Source organism: Jaculus jaculus, chromosome 9 (genome assembly GCF_020740685.1).
Source record: "Jaculus jaculus isolate mJacJac1 chromosome 9, mJacJac1.mat.Y.cur, whole genome shotgun sequence".
In the NCBI taxonomy this organism is placed as follows: domain Eukaryota; kingdom Metazoa; phylum Chordata; class Mammalia; order Rodentia; family Dipodidae; genus Jaculus; species Jaculus jaculus.
This window is the reverse complement of record NC_059110.1, coordinates 34,088,125-34,106,958: the sequence shown is the minus strand read 5'-3', so window position 1 is coordinate 34,106,958 and position 18,834 is coordinate 34,088,125. Positions and strand designations below refer to the sequence as shown.

Below are 18,834 nucleotides of genomic sequence, written 5' to 3'. Positions count from 1 at the left end.
TTTAAAGAGTGATGAGATGAAAGACTTTGAAAAATAAAACATTTCATTCAATTGCATGATGTTCTGGTAGATTTCTTTTTCTTTTGGCTTTCTGGTCACTTCCCATCATGTAGCTCCAATGCAATGAACTCACCGGTAAGGCAGTGATGATCAAGCCAATTGCATTCATCCATGCTGTAATGTTCTCTCTTGGAACTAAAGGCTGACTGCAAGGGAAGGTCAGCAAAGAAACACAGGTATGAAATCAGAAAAATTACATGGCTAACCATGGTTAACGTTATTCTGATACACATATAATTCAAGAGGACTGATAGCCGATCTACTCCACAAAATCAAAATGGACTTTTCATATGAAAAATTCATATACACAAAGTTAAGATTTTCCTCTTCCCTACTTTCATTTCTCCCTTCCTTCCTTTTATATCCTTTAACAGGAGCTGGTGAACTAAAAAGACTATTTCCACCCATACTTCTGCCCCAGTCATTATCCCCTACTTTATGCTGGTCTTTAAAAGACTCTTTGTGGGGCTGGAGAGATGGCTTAGCAGAAGTGCTTGCCTGTAAAGCCAAAGGACCCCAGTTCAAGGCTCGATTCCCCAGGACCCATGTTAGTCAGATGCACAAGGGGGCGCACATGTCTGGAGTTTGTTTGCAGTGGCTGGAGGCCCTAGCGCATCCATTCTCTCTTTCTCTATCTGCCTCTTTCTCTCTCTGTCTGTTGCTCTCAAATAAATAAATAAAAATGAACAAAAACAACAAAAAGACTCTGTATTCTGTGAAGGGCTAGGGAGCAAACTAAGGGTCATGCAAATGCTAGACAAGTGCTCTATATTCTCAGCCCCTGAGGGTCTTTAAGGACGATTGTTAGTGACAAGTTATTCCTAAATAATAATATTCCTTAATAATAATAATAAGTAATAAGGAGGACAAGTGTGAACAAACCTAGGTTTTCTGAACCTGGTCAGCTCTCATCTTTTTATGCCTATATTATAAAGATTACAAGAATAGGAACCAAAAGATGAATATTAAGTAAAACACATGAAATATAGGGCACAGGTTTATCTAACAGTCCCAAATAAAATGTTATTTTGCTTAGAAATAAAGAGACTCTTAGTCTACGGCAAAAGACCCATACCTCTTCAGAACGACATTTAGAAGAGCATTCCCAACATCTTTGCCTGGAACTGCCAAAGCCATGAGCTCCACACAGGTGACATGTAGAGCATGCGCAGCAGGGTTGGGGAACTCATTGAATCTCCAGTCACAGTTTGGGAAGGGACCAGGAGACTTGCCAGCCATCGGTGCAAACAGTTAAGGCAATAACAATTTGACTGTTATATTGAGATGAGTGAAACATTTGTCTAATGCTTTCCAAATTTCATAATCATTTATACATAAAGATCTCATCTAACTATCAACTTCTTTATGAGTTGCCAAGAAGTAACTATGCACAATTGGAAAGATGAAGACAGACAATAAAAGCCAACAAGGAAACAAGACTGAAGCATACTTACAGCAATAGAACCCAACACAAGTTCCTGGTTTCCCAGGTCGGATCCTCCTTAAAAATCCTCAGGGGCTGGAGAACATAGTGCACTTGTCTAGAAACTGCAAGACCCTGGGTTTGATCCCCAGCTCCTCATAGCAAGAGATGTGACCAGGGTATTACCAGACTTCATCAGGCTATAGCCAATTCCATATGAAAATCACTTCATGATGCATCATTCTTTTAGCTTGTGAAATAAATTCCCATTTAGGGATGTAAGTCATCCTCATGTATGTAGTTACTCTACTTAGTAAAAAACTGGTATGGCATATACATAAATATATAGTGTGCTGTTAACTGAAAACAAAGAAAAAATATCCAAATAATAGCTTTTGTGCTTAAGTTTTGATGAGATCCATTAATAACAATATTTTTAAAACTATCTAAGAATATATCTACTTTTATTTAGCTAGGCAAGATCTTATTTTTATAGCCAGGCTGGTTTGAGTTTTCAGCAATCTTCTTGCTTCTGCACCACTACATACTGTTGTCAAGGACTTATTAAAGCAATACAACTATGTCTCTAATAACAAATATGTCTGTACTACACAACATATTCCACACTTGCATAAAAATAAGACTTCCTTCTTTGAAACAAATCTCTACATAATATCTGTGTTGAAGTACAAAGTCTCAGTGGAGAGAACATCAATGTCTCGGCAATGATGCTCCTTACATAATACTTTAAAACCTTTACAAAGTCTGAAACAATCTTTAGGATTAGAAATATGGCTTAGTTGATAAAGGTGCATGCTGGCAAAGCCTGTCTGGGTTCAATTCTCCAGTACCCATGTAAAACCAGATGCACAAAGTTGCGCATGTATCTGGAGTTTGTTTGCAGTGGCAAAAGGTTGGTGTGCCCATTCTAGATCTCTCTTTTGCACACACGTGTGCAAATAACCAAAAATATTAAAAAATAAGCTTCTTGGGAGATGGCTTAATTGGTAAAGTTCTTAACTTGCAAGCATGAGAACCTGCGTTTGAGTCTCAGAACCAATGTATAAAAAGTGGGGCACAGTACATGTGTGCAACTCCAGCACTGGGGTGGCAGAGACAGGATGGTCTCAGGCTCACTGGCCAGCTTGTCAAACCTACTCAGTGAGCTCTAGGCCAGTAAGAGAACTTGTCTTTAAAAAGGTGGACAGGGGATGGAGAGAAAGGTCAGTGGCTAAGGCACTTGCCTGCAAAGCCTAACAATTCGGGTTCAACTCCCCAGTACCCATGTAAAGCCAGTTATACATAGTGGAGCATGTATCTGGAGTTCATTTGTAGTGGCTGGAGTTCCTGGTGTGCCCATTCTCTGTCTCTGCTTGTAAATAAATAAAAATAGTTTTTATAAAAAGTGGACAGTGCCCAAGAGGAACAACACCTGAAACTGTCCTCTGGCCACACACCTATGTACAAGGTTTTACACACACACACACGAGTTGCAGTTGGTGCAGTGGTTGTACTTATAGTCCTACTTACTGGGGATGCTGGTCATAAGGATTATTTGAGCCAAGGAGTTTGAGTTTATTCTGGGCAATAGTGAAAGTATGTCTTAAAGAAAAAAAATAAAATAAAAAGTAAAGCTTTAAGATAAATAAAAATATTACCCTGAAAAGAAAAATGATCCCACAAGTTAAAACACTGCTGTTAATGGAGAGAATCTGGAAGAGTCCCAACAGAAAGGATATTATCCACTAGTCTGCCAATTAGCTTGCAATAGTACGAGTCCTCTGGAACCCAAGGGCTGTCCTCACGGGCATTCATAGCATGCTTCAGGTAAGTGTCACTTAGGCACCAGCCCTGTGGCCGATTATCTTTGAGTGAGCCAATGATTGCATGGACAAGTTTTCGCTTGAGATGGTCACGGTTTCTCAGGCACATTTCATAATAGTGCAAAGTATTATACAGATAAGTCACTGGTCGATCTGCAAGAAGAAAATAGGTCATCTCAGTGATTATCTGGTTACTGACAGCTGCAACCAATGAGTCTGTGCTTTCAAGATCGCCAAACACAGCTCCAAGACCATGAAACGACTTCACATACAAGATGGCTGCACACAATGAACATTGCAAACTTAAAACAAACAGAAGGTTAAGAGTAAAGAGCATTTGTCAGGATGTTTACAGTCTGAGCAAGCAATTCCAGCTCTGCAAAAATGGCAAAGCAACACATGCCAACTACAAAATATTAGCAACACCTAAAACAGCCATAAAAGGCAGGAAAGAGGCAGGTCTTTATGTGCTGATTATATATAAATGATCCACTCTAACATGACACAGGTAGGAAGACCACAGGGTAAGATAATGTGCTTACTGTATTTGGACTATAAAAAGAAAGACAAACAAGACTGAAACATGGTACCTAAGAAAGGACTCAAAAGATACTGGTATAATAGTGGTTGCCTACAGAAAATGAAGCTGGCTGGAAGACAGGAATGGGACTTTTTACTGTATACTCAGTGCACTGCCCAATCTAAAGAAGAATGTCATTAAAGAACACAAGACCATCATAATAGGAAGAAAAGATGATGACATCAAAATAAAAGAGAGACTGATTGGGGGGGGGGATATGATGGAGAATGGAGTTTCAAAGAGCAAAGTGGGGGGAGGGAGGGAATTACCGTAAGATATTGTTTACAACTATGGAAGTTGTCAATAAAACAATTAAAAATTTAAGAAAAAAAGTTCTCTCTTGACCCTTATTCTTATTCCACAGGGTTAATATAAAATTCACACTTTTACTTTTGAGGAAGATATCTTATATTAAGGACAAGAAGAAATGCCACCTGATGAACACACATTGTCTTTGTAGTGACTACTTTAAGACTATCACACTTCTGTCACTGACCCCATCATTCTCCAGTTACCATTCTTAACACAGAATTGTCCTTGACGTCTGTCTTTCCATACTCCCCTTCTTCCGTAGCTAGTCCAGAGTTCTGTTTTTTCTTCCTTGACATTTGCCCCTTTCTCATTCAGCACTGTCATCATCTTTAGATATGAATCACAGACTGGAGCTCTGACACACCTTTGCAATGGCATTCTCCATGCAAGACATGTTGCATACTACAACTGGCCTTATCTTTATTCTCAATTCAGACCAATAAGACAATCTTCCTTCAAATACATCTTTTTTTTTCACTACCACCATGATTTTCGCAAATGACTTATACAAATCACATGCACCCAAGTTCAAATCCTACTCATCTAAGAAGTCTGCCAAGATCCACTGCACTGCTCTGAACTGCTATTTTTAAGCTGTATGATGTCTCATACCTCATTATGTCATTCCACAGCTTTTATCCTCCAACACTTAAAGAAAAACATAAAATAAAACCTTTAGAACCACCGCTACAACATGATAATGCCCAGCCTAACTTTGTTCATAAAAGTATTAGATGGAATTAAAACTTGAAAAAATAAAAGCACTCACCATGAAATTTATATAAGCCTCCCAGATGATCCAGTAGAGTCTCCAGGGATTTGGACACTGGAAGTAACTCTAAGAACCTGTGGATTACTATATCAAATACTGGAAGGAACCGGAGGCACACATTTCCAAAATAGATGGGCAGATAGGGAGACTGGATTGGTACCGGTGGATCAACCTGTTCTGCCAGGCCTTCAAAATACAGCTTCTCTGGGTATTTCTGTGAATATGAGGAAATGGTAAAAATTTAGGACAGCTTTGGAAAATTCTCTTAAAACAGTTACATCAAACTGAATATTTTAGATTTCTTTTTTGGCTTGTCAAAGTAGTGTCTCTCTCTTTAGCCCAGGCTGAGCTGGAATTCACTATGTATTCTCAGCAGCAATCCACCTACCTCTGCCTCTGTACTGTAGATTTTTTTTTTTTTTTTTAGAAGTCTCTCTCTTTTCTCTTTCCCTCCCACCTCTCTCTTTCTCTTTGTACTGGAGACAGAACCTAGAGCCTAGAGCATGCTGATCACATGCACTTAGCTACTCTCAGGCCCTTCAAGGAAATATTCTAAATTAAATTTTATTATACCTTTCTTCTCTTTTAATTTTTCGAGGTAGGGTCTTGCTCTAGACCAGGCTGACCTAGAATTCACTATGTAGTCTCAGGGTGGTCTCAAACTCCCAGCGATCCTCCTACTACTGGCTCCGGAGTGCTGGGATTACAGGCATGAGCCACAACGCCCAGCTCCATTTCTTCATTTTATAAGGAGCCATAGCTGCTAAAAGTTTAGTTTACTTGGTGTATTAGTGTAACTTTAGAGCTAACTTATTTCCATACAAACTGGAACTGAAATAGCAGAACCACAAAGAAACAACCAAATCAAATAGCCAAATCCCTAATACGGTTTTAAAGAGATGATCTGAAAACCTAATTAGAATTAGTACCTTGTGATAATTCATGTGCTTGGTGTGCCAGTCATTCTGCAGCCAGTGCTCTGGGGAATTCTCCTTCACAAAGTCACTTACTCGATTTCGAAAGTCATTTGGTTTGAGTAGCAGCAACTGAATTATGAAATAACACACCTGTGCTTCATTTCCTTCATGACTACGCATAGCCTTTGGAAAACAGAATAAATAAATAAATAAAATGTTCAATCTTTTCTGACACTATTTTCCCCACACCCTTCTTGTCCTTTTATTTTATTGTTGAGCTTATTCTAGTTCACCTACTAACTATAACTACCTTTATATCTCTACTTCATGGCTAATGAACTCATAAGCAATTATAAATATTACCACTATCCTTGTTTGTTACTATTGCTGTTTTGCTTTTATTTTTATTTATTTTACTTATTTGACAGAGAGAAATTTCAGGGGGTGTTGGGGGGTTGGTGGGGAGAATGGGCACACCAGGGACTCTAGCTGCTGCAAACAAACTGCAGACACATGTGGTACCTTGTGCAGCTGGCTTACATGGGCCCTGGGGAATCGAACCTGGGTCCTTTGGCTTTGCAGGCAAGCACCTTAACTGCTAAGCCATCCCTCCAACCTGAGTTCCCTAATTCTTTAAGGAAGTTACAGTCATGCTTGATCATGGAATAAATCCAATACATCTCTGGAGCAATACAGAGGAAACCAGCACAAGATCTATCAGTCACAATAACTAATCCAAAAAGAGGACAAAAAAGGCTAAGAAATACTTCTTACCAAGCAAAGAATTAATCTGTCCAGTGTAACAATGTTATACTTCCATACCATGTCATTAAGAATTTCAATGCATTTGTTGAGTTGCTGACCGCCTGCAGATGTAGAAAACTCATATACTAAGAAATCTGCAAATGTTCTCACATGGGCTACCAAGGCCCTGGCTCCAATTCTCTCTAATACTCTAAAAGGAAAAGAGGAAAAAAAATAACCTCTATTTTTAAGCAGATCTCACTGTTTGCCAAATACACTGCAAAATCTAGGATTTTGGCTTACCTGTAGCCAATCTGACTGATATGATCGGTTTCTAAGAGCATTTTCCAGAGAAGACAGAGGAAGAGAGGAGGAAAGCCTTGCACAGAAAACTGTGTAATGATTTCATTTTCATCAGTCATTGATTTCCATTTTCTATACTCTTCTTCCACATTCTTTTTCAGATTAAAACGACTTTCCTGAGGTACATTATTTTGTTTGAAGAATGCCTACAAGGAAGAGTAAAAGTGTTTTCCATTGGCTACATATACATAAAAGCAGATACACAGAGCTAAGAAACCACTATAGATTTGCTTCTGACATTAATAAACTAAGTGACACTGAGCAATAAGTAATTAGGCATGAATTTCCATACCTGGAAACTACATACATTCTATTAACTAACACTAAGACACTTTCCCTGGGTTTCCTAGACAGTATTCTAAGTGAGTTTGGATTCCATATTTATTCAATTATTTAATGCTAATCTTTGAAAGGAAGAAGTGAAGGGAGGTAGAAATGTGTCTTCTTGGTAACACATTTTATTCTGAGGAAAACTGATTACACTACACCAATGGTTCTCAGTGTAGCCCTTAAACCAGTAGTCTCAGCCAATTCTGGGGTCCAGTCCCAATCTAATAAGCCAGAACCTCCAGGGCAATAGTTGAACAAGTCCTCCATGCAACTCTAGTAAGTTTGAGAGGCACTGTTCTAGCACGAATGTTCACCATGTCTTGTGTTTTCTCTGAAAAATGCAGCATAGATGAGGTTTGCTTTTCTTTTAATTATAAAAGCCATGGTTGTAATTTTGCTAGGTGATAAAAAATTCAACTGAAATTCAGCATATATATGTATGTATATACATATATGTGTATGTGAAGCTTAACTAAAGTGTATTTCTTGGGGCTTGAGAAATGACTCAGTGGTTAAGACACTTGCCTGCAGAGCCTAAAGACCTGGGTTCGATTCCCCAGTACCCATAGAAAGTGGCACATGCATCTGGAGTCTGTAGCGGATAGAAGCTCTGGCAGCCCCATTCTCTTTCTGCTTGCAAATAATAACTAATTAACTAACTTAACTAAATAAATGTGTGTGCTTCCCTCCATTCCAGTGTTAAAAAGTAATTTTCAGGTATATCATTACTTCTTGTCAGATTCTAAAGCTATTAACTCTGAAGAAGAAGAGAAACCAAATTTCCAGACACACATCCACTCCTAGAGAAGGACAAGAACCAACTCCAAAGGTTTAGAAGAACAAGTATTTTCAAAAGAGAAATTAGAGTTAACTTCCCTCACATGTCACCAAGACACATGAGTGAAAGAAGGATGTCACATATATTCAATATGTAATTCAGGAGCAAATTACCTGCAGTGGGGCTGGAAAACAGCTAAGGGTATGTGAAGCCCAGTTATGAGGAGTAAAATTCATGATGGTCTGAAGTATATCTTTACACCAAGTTCCCTGAATTGAATCTGAACCTGTAAAAAAATCTAAACATAAACAGATGCAATTCAGACACAAATGATCAGAGCCACAAACTGCCAAATATTAAGAAAGCAAACACAATTATGTACATTGAGAGAATTTCAGTGCACTATACACAGTGCTTACCTGGTTAATTTTAACTTTACACCTGGAATTTCTTATTAGGAAGCAGAGACACAACTGGAAAAGATACAACAAAAGCTATTCTGAATCTCGCTCACTTTATGTGGCTGATGAGCACCAATGACAGGTGCACAGGCCCAAGAAGATCTCCACTCAGTTCATGCCCAGAATGATCTACTACTCCCTTACTGAGCCAAGAGGAAGGACTGACAAAGCAGGTGTTTTTATATCTGGTGATTGGAACAACTATGTTATGAGTGTAAACCCATAAAGTGAAGTTTATGTGAAATAAATTTACTTTATGTAAGTGTAGTTGAAGTTAATGAATTCAGTATTTCTTTTTTTAAAAAAAAATATTTTTATTTATTTGCAAGCAGAGAGGTGGTAGGGGAAGGAGATAGAATGGGCATGCCAAGGCAATCTGGGACTGTAAACAAGTTCCAAATATGTGTGCCACTTTAACTATCTGGCTTTATGCGGGTCCTGGGCAAGTGAACCCAGGCCATCACCAGGCTTTGCAAGGCAGCATCTTTAATCGCTGAGACATCTCCCCAGACCCAGTATTTACTTTTTTAAAAAACAGTACTGAAAGTGTGGTCTGCTAATCCCTGGTGGTCACCAGTGTCTTTTCTTGTGGAATTTTGAGATTGGGTCTTGACACATAGCCTAGGCAGACCTCAAATTTGCCATTTTCCTACAAGCCTTTTGAAAGTGCTGGGATTACAGGCCTGTGAGACATTCCAGGCCCTGTTGTCCTTTGAAGATTTGATGGGTTCAAGCTATTCAAATAATACTACTGGCTTTTCTTGTGTTTTCTCTCTTTACTATAGCATACAAACAAATGGTATGACAGCAACAGTGGTAAACTGCTGGTTCCCAGCACAGTTCAAATAGGGCACCAGACTATCCTCAAGGGCTATTGTAATCTTCACTATATGCTCACAGTGAGGAAAAAAGGTGCCACCTTCAGTTAAGAATATCAATGTTATAAGCCCACTCTCCAATATCAAGCTACCATCAATCATGGGCTACAAGAAGCTACCATCAATCATGGGCTACAAGAGGGCCTACACCTATTAAACTCTCTATAAAAAAAAGTAAGAGTTATCTCATTTGTCCTGGTGCTAACTTACTCTCCGTTGGAGAATCTGCTTCTCTTTTTCAGATACATGCAGATCTTAAGGAGAGAGCCACCCCATCATACCTCAAAAGGGCCCTGGCTGAAACGAAGGAAAATTGGCGAAACAAGCAAGGGTGCTGTTTTCCTGATGAACCAGATACCAGCAAAAGGGGGAAGGAAACCAACACAGAGAAAAATCAACGCCTACCAAATCAGAGAGCCAGAGCCCCAGAGGCCCCCAACACCTCATCACTGAAGCAGACCAAAAAAAAAAACCCAACATGGCTCAGGGAAATTTTGCGGAAGAGGGGGTGGAAAGAATGTCAGAGCCACATGACATGAAGAGACATTTATCGTACCAATAACTGTGGGCTAACTCCACAATGCACGACCCATATACCTCAACAAGGAGGGGCCAGTGGGGAGGGGGTAGGTCATGGATGAGCCTAATAATGGTACCAAACTGCCTGTACTTGCAGAATAGAAAACTAATTAAAAAAAAGGAATATCAATGTTAAACTGGGCATGGTGGCACATGCCTTTAATCCCAGCACTTGGGAAGGAGAGGCCACCTACACAGTAAGACTACATAGTGAATTCCAGGTCAGCCTGGGCTAGAGCAAAACCCTACCTCAAAAAACAAAACAAACAAACAAAATAAGATTATCACTGCTAAAAAAAAAAAAAAAAAAAAAAAAAAAGAAGAGTATCAATGTTAAGGTACTGTGCATTGTAGAATTATATTTTAAACCGGGCATGGTAGCAAATGCCTTTAATCCCAGCACTCAGGAGGCAGAGGTAGGAGGATCACCATGAGTTTGAGGCCACCCTGAGACTACATAGTTAATCCCAGGTCAGCCTGAGCCAGAGAAACTGTACCTTGAAAAAAAAAACTATATCTATCTATCTATCTACACACACACACACACACACACACACACACACACACACACACGTACACACACAAATATACATGTGTGTATGTATGAGTATATGTGTGTGTGTGTGTGTGTGTGTGTGTGTGTCTGTGTGTGTGCGCGTGCGCGCACGCATGCATATTTTAAAGAGTTAGCAGAAGCCGGGCGTGGTGGCACACGCCTTTAATCCCAGCATTCATTTGGGAGGCAGAGGTAGGAGGATTGCCATGAGTTTGAGGCCACCCTGAGACTACGTAGTGAATTCCAGGTCAGCCTGGGTTAGACTGAGACCCTGCCTGGGGTGGGGGGGGAAGACCAGAAAAGGTGTTGAACACTTTTATATCAAAGGAATGAAAAATGTTTGAGCAGATAAACATGCTATCCTCTTTTGAACATTATACAATGCATACAGATACTGAAACATCATGCAGTATCCAATATCATGTATAATTTTATGTGTCAGAGTGAATAAATATATGTTGATGAAGCTACAAAAATGATTCCATCTCTTACCATTTTTTTTTAAGGCAAGCCCAACAGACTGGCCCTTTTTAAAAAAAATTATTCATTTATTTGTTTTTTTTTATGCCTGAACAAGTGAGGAGAATTGGCATACCATGCCCTTAGCCACTGCAATTGAACTCCAAATGCTTGTGCCCCTCATGCCCTTGTGTGAATGTGCAACTTGTGTGCTTACACCACTGGCTTCCATGGGATCTGGAGAGAGATTGAACATGGGTCCTTAGCCTTAACTGCTAAGCCATCTTTCCAGCCCCCCTTTTTTAATGTAAAATTGAAATTTTATACCAGTCTTCTGGGTTTGCATAAAAAAAAAAGGCCAGTCTGTTGGGCTTGCCTCAAAAAAATAAATTGAAATTTGATTTAAAAAAAGCAAATAATTTATTCAGTGCTCACTCACATAACTGCTTTACCTCAAAATGCCCCTTACTTTGGAATACCTTGTATGTGCTTTCTATTTTGCCATCTGACAGATTGAAAAAAGTCTAAGGGCATGAGAGATGGCTTAGTGGTTAAGGCACTTGTCTGTGAAACCTAAGGATTCATGTTCAACTCTTCAGGTCCCACGTAAGCCACACCACAAAGGTGACAAAAGTGTAAGGTTGCAAATCTGCACAAGGGTCTGGAATTTGATTTCAGCATATGAGGCCCTGGAATGCCAAGTCTCTCTCTCTCTCTCTCTCAAAGAAACAAAGAAAAAGAATACCCTGAGGCTAGACATGGTCCAGAGGTTAAGGTACTTGACTGCAGGACCCAGGTTAATTCCCCAGTACAAATGTAAAGCCAGATGCACAAACTGGTGCATACATGTGGAGTTCATTTGCCACAGCTAGAGGTCTTGGTGCACACATTCTCTCTCTGACTCTCTCTGCTTGCAAATAAATAAATTAATTAAAAAACCTGCAATTATTCAATTATAAACATTTAGTAAATATTTTCTTGAAAACTAACAGCTAATCTATCACTTCAAGGAAAAATAATAAGTTTCTTCTTATTTTATTTTATTTTTTGAGGCAGGATCTCTCTCATTCTAGCCCAAGCCCATCTGGAACTCACTGTGTAATTCAGTCTGGTCTTGAACTCCTGGTTACCCTCCTACCTCAGCCTCCTGAATGCTGGGACTAAAGGCACAAGTCACAATGACTGGCTTAAAATGAGAGTTTCAAGGGATGATTAGAAACTGAGAATACTATCTCCATTACTATGAGTGTGATAGTATTCTAAAACTCAAAGATTTTATATGGATATTAACAAATATAGTTTAAAAATTTTTAATTTTTATTTATTTATTTGAGTGACAGAAAGAGAAAGAGACAGAGAGAGAGAAGGAGAGACAAAGAGAGAGAATAGGGACACCAGGGCCTCCAGCCACTGCAAATGAACTCCAGATGCATGTGCCCCATTGTGCATCTGGCTTATGTGGGTCCTGGGGAATAGAGCCTTGAACTGGGGTCCTTAGGCTTCACAGGCAAGCACTTAACCACTAAGCCATCTCTCCAGCCCCCAAATATAGTTTTTTAATAGTTTTTTATTTATTTGCAGAAAGTGAAAGAGAAAGAGAGAAATAGTGAGAGAGAATGGATGTGCCATAGCCTCTAGCCACTGTAAACAAACTTTGCATTTGGCTTTATGTGAATACTGGGTAAGTGAACCTGGGTTATTAGGCTTTGCAGGCAAGTGTTCTAATGGCTGAGCCATCTCTCCAGTCCACAAATAAACTTTTTTGAAACCATGTAAACTTAAATGAAATGTGTTAACATTTGCTAGAATAACCTAAAACTCAATGAACAAATATTTTCAAATAACCAAATCATGAAGTTACAAAAACTAGTCAATGTAAAATGCATGGGCCAATAGATTTTAATGTAACAAAGTATGAAAAGTTCAGTGATAGGTTTTGGATTTCACACTATAGAATCTTTTGTAAATAACATATTTATTTGAAAGAGAAAGAATGGGCATGCCAGGACCTCCTGTCACTGCTGCAAATGAACTCCAGAGGCATGTGTCACTTTATGCATCTGGCTTTAAGTGGATATAGGGGAACGAGTCCAGGTCAGGAGGCTTTGCAAGCAAGCATTTTACCTGCTGAGCCTACAGCTATTCTTTAAGGAACTACCACTTGAGCAATTTTGGTGTGATTTTAAGGAATATTTACAACTATCTAAAAAACTATTAAATATTCTTTTCCAATCTTATGTCTGTGAGGCCATATTTTCAATTTCTTTACTAACGTAACAATAATATATTGCAACACAGAAATATTCTCAGAAGCAGACTTAGGAGGCTACGTCTGTTCCTTTATACTGGACATTAAATAACAACAAAGGGGGCTGGAGAGATGGCTGAGTGGTAAAAGGCACTTGCTTGCAAACCATGCTAGACTAGGTTGGGCTCCCTAGTACCCACATAAAGCCAGGTGCACAAAGTGGCATGCGTATTTGAAGTTCACTTGCAGTAGCAAGAAGTCTTGGCACACTATATTGTTCCTCTCTCAAATAAATAAAAACATTTTCTAAAAAGAACAATGAAAACTCAAAGCAACACCTCTTCTCACTAAAGCTTCTTATAGAAACAGACATTTTTCATAAAACTGTTAAAATGTTACTGTTATATGCCACATTTATTTTAAATGACTAAATATTTAAAATGTGTCCATTTTTAATTACTAATCTATACTTATCTATGCATAGTTCACAAATAGAAACTCTCAGGGAATTTCAAATTTTTGTAAGGCAATTACATAAAGTTAGGAACTACTATTTTAAAATCATGTTAAATAGCTAAAACCTGGTGTCAAAATGATGGTGATTCCACTAATAAGTGGTCTTATCCAAATCCCAGGACGAAGGAACAGATCTCTTTCATACATTCTCCTAGTGATCAGCTGGACCCTAGCACACTGATGATCTTGCCCACAGAGTCACTGTACCTGTGACATGAGTTGCTCTGGCCAAGGTCAGTATCAAGGCGCGGTTCAGTTCCTCAGATTCTGCTGACAGCACTGTTTTGGGATCACTAAGGAAACGTGTGAACTGCGGCTGCACCTCTGAGCTGCCGAGGGCTGTGATGAGCCTGAGGGCAGTGCTCTCAACACTGGAAGGTGGGCAAACAAAAGGAAGCATGAACAAGCTGCACACACGAGCTCACAGCTATGAATCAAATCCAATGTGCAGCACGAACTAAATATAAAAACATGAAAATATAAATGTCCTTTCTTTGATTTAAAGAAACAAAACGTTTTCTCTTGTGTGAAAAAAGAAAAATCAACATTGCTTATTTAAATTTTTTTTTTGTCTATTTTTTATTTATTTATTTGAGAGCAACAGACACAGAGAGAAAGACAGAGAGAGAGAATGGGCGCGCCAGGGCTTCCAGCCACTGCAAACGAACTCCAGATGCGTGCGCTCCCTTGTGCATCTGGCCAACGTGGGACCTGGGGAACCGAGCCTCGAACCGGGGTCCTTAGGCTTCACAGGCAAGCGCTTAACCGCTAAGCCATCTCTCCAGCCCAACATTGCTTATTTAAAATACCCAAGTGGTAAGTTTAGAGTGAAAAACACCTAACATTTTCACACAGTTGAAAAAAATTAGGAGCTGGAGAGATGGCCTGTCTTGAGAAGCCTCAGGACCCAGGTTCTATTCCCCAGTACCCACATAAGCCAGGTGCACAAGGTGGTACATGTGTCTGGAGTTCATCTGCAGTAGCTAGAGGCCCTGGCATATCCACCCTCTCTCTCTCTGTATTTCCCTCTTTCTCTCAAATAGATAAAATATTTTTAAAAAGACAGACTGTAACCGGTAGAATCAATACTTTCACTTAGGTATAATATTTCAAAACTTACATTTGTTTAAAACCAGGTGTGGTAGCACATGCCTGTAATTTTAGTACTCAGAAGGTAAAGACAGATGAATCAGGAGTTCAAAACTAGCTTAAGCTATTGTGAGTTCAAGGCCAGTTTGAGCTATATAAAACCCTGTCTTACCAACCTCCAAATTAAGGTGTTTTTTTTTTTTTTTTCCCAAAATCTGAAATACATTTTTGTCAAGGCAAAATCAAAATGATACTTTAACCACAATTTTTGTTTAAATCCACTATTCTGGGCTGGAGAGATGGCTCAGAGGTTAAAGGCGCTTGCTTGCAAAACCTGATGGCAGAATTCAGTTTCCCCAATACTCAAGTAAAAACCAGACTCAAAAAGTGGCACATGTGTCTGAAGTTCATGTTATGTTTGCTGGGGTGGGCAGCCCTGGCCCACCACTTTTCTCTCCCCTCCCTAATACACACACACACTCACACACACACACATTTAATCCAGTATTCCGTGGTGTTCAAGTTAGAACATAATTGTAAAGGTCATAGAAGTTCTAATCTTGAGTCCAAAGATCCTAAAGACAAGACTCACCTATTTTAATTAATCTTTATTTAAAAACTGGGGCTAGCCAGGTATGGTGGCACACACCTTTAATCCAGCACTCGGGAGGCAGAGGTAGGAGAACAGCTATGAGTTAAAGACCAGCCTGGGACTATGAGTGAAACTCTACCTAGGAACAACAACAAAAAGAACTTAAAAAAAACTGGGGCTACAGAGTTGGCTCAGTGGGTTAAGAGTGCTTGCCAAGCAAGCATGGTGATACAAGTTCAATCCCCAGCATCCATGTAAAATACCATGTGTGGCCGGGCATGGTGGTGCACACCTTTAATCCCAGCACTCAGGAGGCAGAGGCAGGAGGATTGCCATGAGTTTGAATTCCAGGTTAACCTGGACTAGAGTGAAACCCTACCTCGAAAAACCAGAAAAAAAAAAACAAACAACTAAACAAACAAAAAACAAGTGTGGCCACACATAGAGGTGTCCAGTCTTATGGTAGGCAGAGATGGGAGAATCTCTGGAGCATGCTGGTCAGCCAAACTAACCAAAAAATGGTAGCTTCATGTTCAATGACTCTGTCTAAAGGAAACAATGTGGAAAACTGATAGAGGAGGACATCTGATATTCTTCTCTAACTTCTGTGCAAATGCATACTGGGGACACGATTGCACACAGTTACACACACACACACACACTCACCCAACAATCTGGACTCCGTGTCTATGTTCAACTACAAAGTAGTTGTATGAAATGAGTAAAATAAATAAAGCAAAAGAGGACTGAGTCTCTTACTTCCACCACAGACCAGAAAAGTAAGGAAGGGTAATCTTCAATGAGCTCACCAAAGATGGAGCTGGTTCTGGTTTGTTTGTGCAACTGCAGCCAAAGTGTGAAGATGACTCAGGAGCTGAACTCTGTAGTGGGGCTGAATGTGGTGCATCCGGTAGCTGAACATCTCCAGAAGTGTGTGCAAAATACCCCAGGCATGAGACTTGAAGACAGTAGGCAAGAGCTGACCTGGAAGAAAATGATGATTCAAGCCACCAGTCGTTAAAAGGTACGTATCTGGAGATATCTGAAGAAAGTCATATACATGTAATTATCAAAATGCGCGTGCGCACACACACAGTTCTTCATTTCTCTTTATTCTCTACTTTAATTTTAAGGGAAAATACCAGAGCCCAATATAATACCAGGTTTGTGTTTTTTCCCTCTTGAATTTGACAAGTAAGGTTCAATCTAGAGACAAGATATGAAAAAAAAAAATAGTCTAACCTTCCCTATTTTTCAGATGCCTTTTACATTATCTTTTAGAAAGTCAATGTTCTGGGTTAGGGATGTGGCTCAGTGGTAGAGTGCTTGCTTAGCCCTGATTAGATTTCTAGCACCATAAAAAAACAGGTGAGGTGTCCCTTACTTGTAATCCCAAGCACCTGGGAACTAGAGGCAGGAGAGCAGAAGTTGAAGGTTAACCATGGCTGTGAATTTGAAGTTAAGCCTGGGATACATGAGACTCTGTGACCTTGTCTCAAAAAAAAAAAAAAAAAAAAAAAAGTTGACATCCTCAACTTTTTGAAGTATGAGATTCATTTATTTTAATTTTTTTGATGCTGATGATTAAACTTGAGCTCAGGGCTCATGTATGCTAGGTAAATGTTTTACCACTGACTTCCTTCCCCAGGCTCAGGTGCATTTTTTGATCTTTGTCTTTCTCAGATAGGTCTTGGTTCTTACCCTGGCTAGTCTTGAACTTCTCAACTACAGTGCTTCTCCTGCCTCAGTCTCCTGAGTAGCCAGGTCTATAGACACATGCCACAGTAGTTGGCATAAATTCACTTTTTAATACAAAAGCCATTATTAGCCAGACACAGTGGTACGCTCCAGTAACCCCAGCTCCTGGGAGGTAGAAGCATAAGGATCAAGAGGTCAAGGCCAGCCTTACCTAAGTAGCAAGTCAGTGGCCATCCTGGACCAAAAGAAACCCTGTCTCAAAAAAACCACAAGACAAACCAAAATAAAAAAAATCCTTTTTAATTTCTCTTCCATCTCAAGAAAATTTGATTCACCTCTCAATTGCCTAGGAAGTAGGTAACTGTGAAGCTATGCTGCTTTGGTGAAAAGTTAAAATCATCATGAATCAGGAAAATACCTTCACATTAGAAAGTAGCAATTGTCTAGAACTGCTAAATCCTAACAGACAATGTAACATGTCTTCTGCAATGTATGAATTCCTTCTCTATTGCCAGCCACAGCAATGCTGGCTCTGGTGAGAGTCCATCTGCATAGGACAGACCCCTAACTGCCCTGCTTCCTGCACCAAGTACCTGGCACATGCTGCCATGTTACTCAAAAATGAGATTCACTTCCCTGACAGATGCTAGGGAGTAAAGCAACTTCCTATCCCTTTTGCTCTTTCCCTGTAACATGCATCACCTGACATAGTCCACATTCTATTTATTTCCTGTCCTCTGCATTAATCAACACAAACCCATGATGGCAATGACATCCCCAACCTGGAAGATTACCATTTAAATTAATGATTGGGTTAATTGTTACAAACACCAGAAAGTCCTGTCTTACTGATAAATCCTTTGATGCCCAAAGACTCTATTTCCATATAGACCAATAACCGACTGTAAGTTTCCACTAGGGCTGGAGCCAATGCCTGAGGTGACTGTGCATGAGCAAGTTTTATCACCCTGGTTGCAATGCTGTGAATAAGGCTGAGGAGAGAAAGAAAAGAAACAAAATAAGCACCCATACTTTATATAATTACAGGGTTTCCTCTACTTATAGATAGGGCACAGTATATATCCAAACAGAACTGATCAAGCAGCCTGGACTCATTTGTCCCATTTCAGCAATGATGACACCTGGAGATAGCACTGCACACTGGGAATGGGTTCTGGTCGCTGTGGTGCTTCCATGCTGGGGGCTCTGGAATTTTCAGTCCCCAAACTCAGTGTCCAGTGGTATGGAACTGGCTATAACAGGCTTTGGGGACAAGTCATAAGAACCTACTTGAGAGCTTTTAGTCTGCTTTTCTTTTCAAATAGGTTAACTAAGCTCATTTGAAGAATTAAATAATGTTTGTCACAATTATTTAGTAGATGACTGCTAAGATCCAGTTTTGTTCCATGGCTTTGCTCAAATTGGCAGCACAAGATGGAAGCACACATCCTGGTTCTCCTCCACACATTCATGCCTCTGCACACACTAACACCTGGCTTCCCTTCCTTCATGCCGTGCCAAGCTGCGTGGTATTCTTAGTGTGGCTCCTCTGGGCATTAGAGTCCCAGAATCACCCCAACAGAGTCTTTTCTAGAGGTGTCCCATGTGTAAACTAATACAGTCTAGTCCTTAACATGTTTATATTGCAGGATTCAG

The 18,834-nt window shown here is 39.8% G+C and overlaps 1 protein-coding gene across 2 annotated transcripts in view; it reads right to left on the bottom strand.

Moving 5' to 3' along the window:
- Positions 1 to 18,834, bottom strand: part of Med23 (mediator complex subunit 23) — a 61,650-nt gene that overhangs the window by 9,253 nt on the left and 33,563 nt on the right. For both annotated transcript variants that reach the window (XM_004651203.2, XM_004651204.3), the window contains 11 exons: positions 18,028 to 18,170; positions 16,290 to 16,464; positions 14,007 to 14,170; positions 8,276 to 8,400; positions 6,935 to 7,140; positions 6,662 to 6,842; positions 5,900 to 6,070; positions 4,968 to 5,184; positions 3,223 to 3,459; positions 1,136 to 1,301; positions 134 to 206 (listed from right to left, as the gene is read on the bottom strand). In XM_004651203.2, coding sequence (XP_004651260.1) covers positions 134 to 206; positions 1,136 to 1,301; positions 3,223 to 3,459; positions 4,968 to 5,184; positions 5,900 to 6,070; positions 6,662 to 6,842; positions 6,935 to 7,140; positions 8,276 to 8,400; positions 14,007 to 14,170; positions 16,290 to 16,464; positions 18,028 to 18,170 — 1,858 coding nt within the window. The remainder of the gene's footprint in view (positions 1 to 133; positions 207 to 1,135; positions 1,302 to 3,222; positions 3,460 to 4,967; positions 5,185 to 5,899; positions 6,071 to 6,661; positions 6,843 to 6,934; positions 7,141 to 8,275; positions 8,401 to 14,006; positions 14,171 to 16,289; positions 16,465 to 18,027; positions 18,171 to 18,834) is intronic.